The sequence below is a fragment of the Glycine max genome, chromosome 13 (genome assembly GCF_000004515.6).
Source record: "Glycine max cultivar Williams 82 chromosome 13, Glycine_max_v4.0, whole genome shotgun sequence".
Classification (NCBI taxonomy): domain Eukaryota; kingdom Viridiplantae; phylum Streptophyta; class Magnoliopsida; order Fabales; family Fabaceae; genus Glycine; species Glycine max.
This window is the reverse complement of record NC_038249.2, coordinates 19,927,008-19,929,892: the sequence shown is the minus strand read 5'-3', so window position 1 is coordinate 19,929,892 and position 2,885 is coordinate 19,927,008. Positions and strand designations below refer to the sequence as shown.

General features: G+C 42.2%; 1 protein-coding gene across 1 annotated transcript; it reads left to right on the top strand.

Annotated features, from left to right (window-relative positions):
- The first annotated feature begins 250 nt into the window (after positions 1–250).
- Positions 251–1,436, top strand: COL10 (zinc finger protein CONSTANS-LIKE 5-like). The gene is made up of 2 exons (NM_001254012.1): positions 251–1,003; positions 1,092–1,436. The coding sequence occupies exons 1-2, from the start codon at positions 251–253 to the stop codon at positions 1,434–1,436; spliced, it is 1,098 nt and encodes a 365-aa protein (NP_001240941.1).
- Positions 1,437–2,885: the final 1,449 nt, after the last annotated feature.

Sequence of the window (2,885 nt, the reverse complement as noted above, 5' to 3'; positions counted from 1 at the left end):
CTATTCCAATATTGCTGGTCTGAGCGAACCATTTATGTGGCCAAGAGTTCACCACGTGTCCCGCATTCATTCGTCATCACCTAGATTTCCTCCCTACGACTAGTCACTGATATAGATAATAGAAAAACCGCACCCAAAGAAATCAACTCACTCACTCCCCAAACACATTCAAGTCCCTAATCCTTTTCCTTCCACTCCTCGCAATAAGAGGATTAGTACCATTAGCCGCGTTTTTCAAAAGTGCTTTTCGATGGGAATTGAAAGAGGAGGCTTGAAGGGATTCAGGAGCGGCTGGAGTGTGCCGCCGAAGAAGCCATGCGACTCCTGTAAGCTGGCTTCGGCGGCGCTTTTCTGCCACCTCGATTCCGCGTTTCTCTGCATCGCGTGCGATTCCAAGATTCACTGCGCGAATAAACTCGCGTCGCGCCACGAGCGCGTGTGGATGTGTGAGGTGTGCGAGCAGGCACCCGCTTCTGTCACGTGCAAGGCTGACGCGGCCGCCCTTTGCGTCACGTGCGACTCCGACATCCACTCCGCCAACCCACTCGCGCAACGCCACGAGCGCGTTCCCGTGGAGCCCTTCTTCGATTCCGCGGAATCCATCGTCAAAGCCTCCGCCACCGCCTCTTTCGGGTTCGTCGTCCCCTCCGACGATGGCGCTGCCTCCGACGTCTTCGCCCCCGACGACTCCGACTCCGCCGCCTGGCTCATCCCGAACCCCAATTTCGGGTCCAAACTCATGGACGCCCCCGAAATCAAGTCCAAGGAGATATTCTTCTCTGAAATGGACCCCTTCCTCGATTTTGATTACTCAAACTCCTTCCAAAACCACAACAGCGCCGTAAACGACAGTGTCGTTCCAGTTCAAACCAAACCCTCTCTCGCCCCTCCCCCCATCAACAATCACCAGCACCACCACCAATCTGAGACTTGCTTCGACATCGATTTTTGCCGCTCGAAGCTCTCCTCCTTTAACTACCCATCCCAGTCTCTTAGCCAAAGCGTAAGTACTAATAACACAACTTAAATTTAGAGACGAAAATTATTTTTTTAGTGATGGTTTTTTAAAAATAAATAAATTTACGTGACAGGTTTCTTCGTCGTCGCTTGATGTCGGAGTGGTGCCGGACGGGAACACAGTGTCGGACATGTCGTATTCGAGTGGGATTGTGGTGTCGGGTGGACAAGGCGCGACGCAGTTGTGTGGGATGGATCGGGAAGCGAGGGTGCTGCGATACAGAGAGAAAAGGAAGAACCGAAAATTTGAGAAGACGATTCGATACGCATCGCGAAAGGCTTATGCGGAAACCCGGCCCAGGATAAAAGGCCGGTTCGCGAAACGAACCGAAATTGACTCGGATGTGGAGCGTCTCTATAGCCCTGGCGCTGCGGCGCTCATGCTGGACACTCCATACGGTGTCGTACCAACGTTTTAGTTAATTAATCAAAAAGAAGAAGAGACGATGGGTGCATGAATATAGTGTTGGGAAATCTTAGAATAATGATTAGTGATTCTGTGGGATTATTAGGGGAAAAAAGGTGAAGAATCGAATCGGTACGAACGCGATTCTTAGCTGGAGCGCGATGGGAAGATTATTGTGAAGATTTGTCTCGATCGACCAGAAAAGCCCGTTTACTTTTAAAGGGGGCTTCTGTTCCATATTCACCTCGTGTAGAATTAGAACCTGTACTGTAAACTCTTTTCACTGCCTTGCCTGCTTCTGTCTTTCTTAGTATTAAAGTGTCTTTTTTTCGATCAGCCAGATCACGGATCTCTTTCCCCATTCCTATTGGCTGTCCTCCCCAACTATATATATATATCACTTTTTTAATACATGATGATCATCATCAAAGCCTTTGTTTTACTTTTATCAACTCCTTATATGCATTCCAAGGTCACACCAAGCCAAGTTTCGGCTTTTGATTCCCTAATATTCGTTTGAGAAATACTTGTGCTTTATTTACTCTTTTATGTTAACATTTCAATTACTGTTGAGCATTTTAATTCCAAGAGTATAATTAGATTTAATGATTATTCTTTCATTTTATTAATTTTATATACAGAGAGAGATTCTAAGAGACAATTATATATTTAAAAATAATAATATCCTTTTCATTTTTTCAAATAATAATAAAGAAGCAAATTATTTTAAAATAAAGACACTAATTTACCATTACTCACTAGGATAATCCTAGTGATGAGAAGTTTGAATGAGATTTCAATTCAAATTTCATTGTTGTCAATGTAAAAAAGAAAAAGATAATCTACCACTTACTAACAAGAGCCTAAAATAAAATATGGATTAAAAGGAAACGAAGGAAGGATATGATTAAGATGGGAAAATATTTATTCGTATGTGTGGTTATAATCATGTGTAGCACAAACATTACATGTTAAAGGTGTGTTTGAGTGTCTGAAAGTCTTAACAAAGTGTCAAACATCGACATTTGTACAACATGCATACGATGTGAGTTGGATACATTATTCATGTGTTGAAACTAAAACAGAAAAATATAACTATAACACATTGAGTTGAGGACATGACTTGAATATGGTTCCAAAATTTAGATCATACTCTTAATTAGTTGGATAGGAAAAGAAACAAGATCAGTACTAACAATTTCAATTGGTAAATAAAAATCAGAATCAACTTTAACCTTTTGAAAGCAGTAAAATGCGATTTTAGGTACGTTAGGAAAATCTTTCTACATACATAGTCACAAAAATCTTCACTTTCTCAATTTTCCTAGTCTTTGTTTTTGTTTTGGTTGACTTCTTTCATATTTCTTTCTCCATTTTTATCTTCATCTCATTGTTTTTGAGCAACCTTGTCTTCATAGCGTCTCCATGGCTTCCATTTTCATCTTCACCTCCTCTTCATAGC

Excerpts from the sequence above, each read along its gene's own strand:
- COL10 (NM_001254012.1), top strand. The coding sequence starts at position 251 with ATGGGAATTGAAAGAGGAGGCTTGAAGGGATTCAGGAGCGGCTGGAGT. Across the intron at positions 1,004-1,091 it reads CCCAGTCTCTTAGCCAAAGC|GTTTCTTCGTCGTCGCTTGA; the intron begins GTAAGTACTAAT and ends TTTACGTGACAG.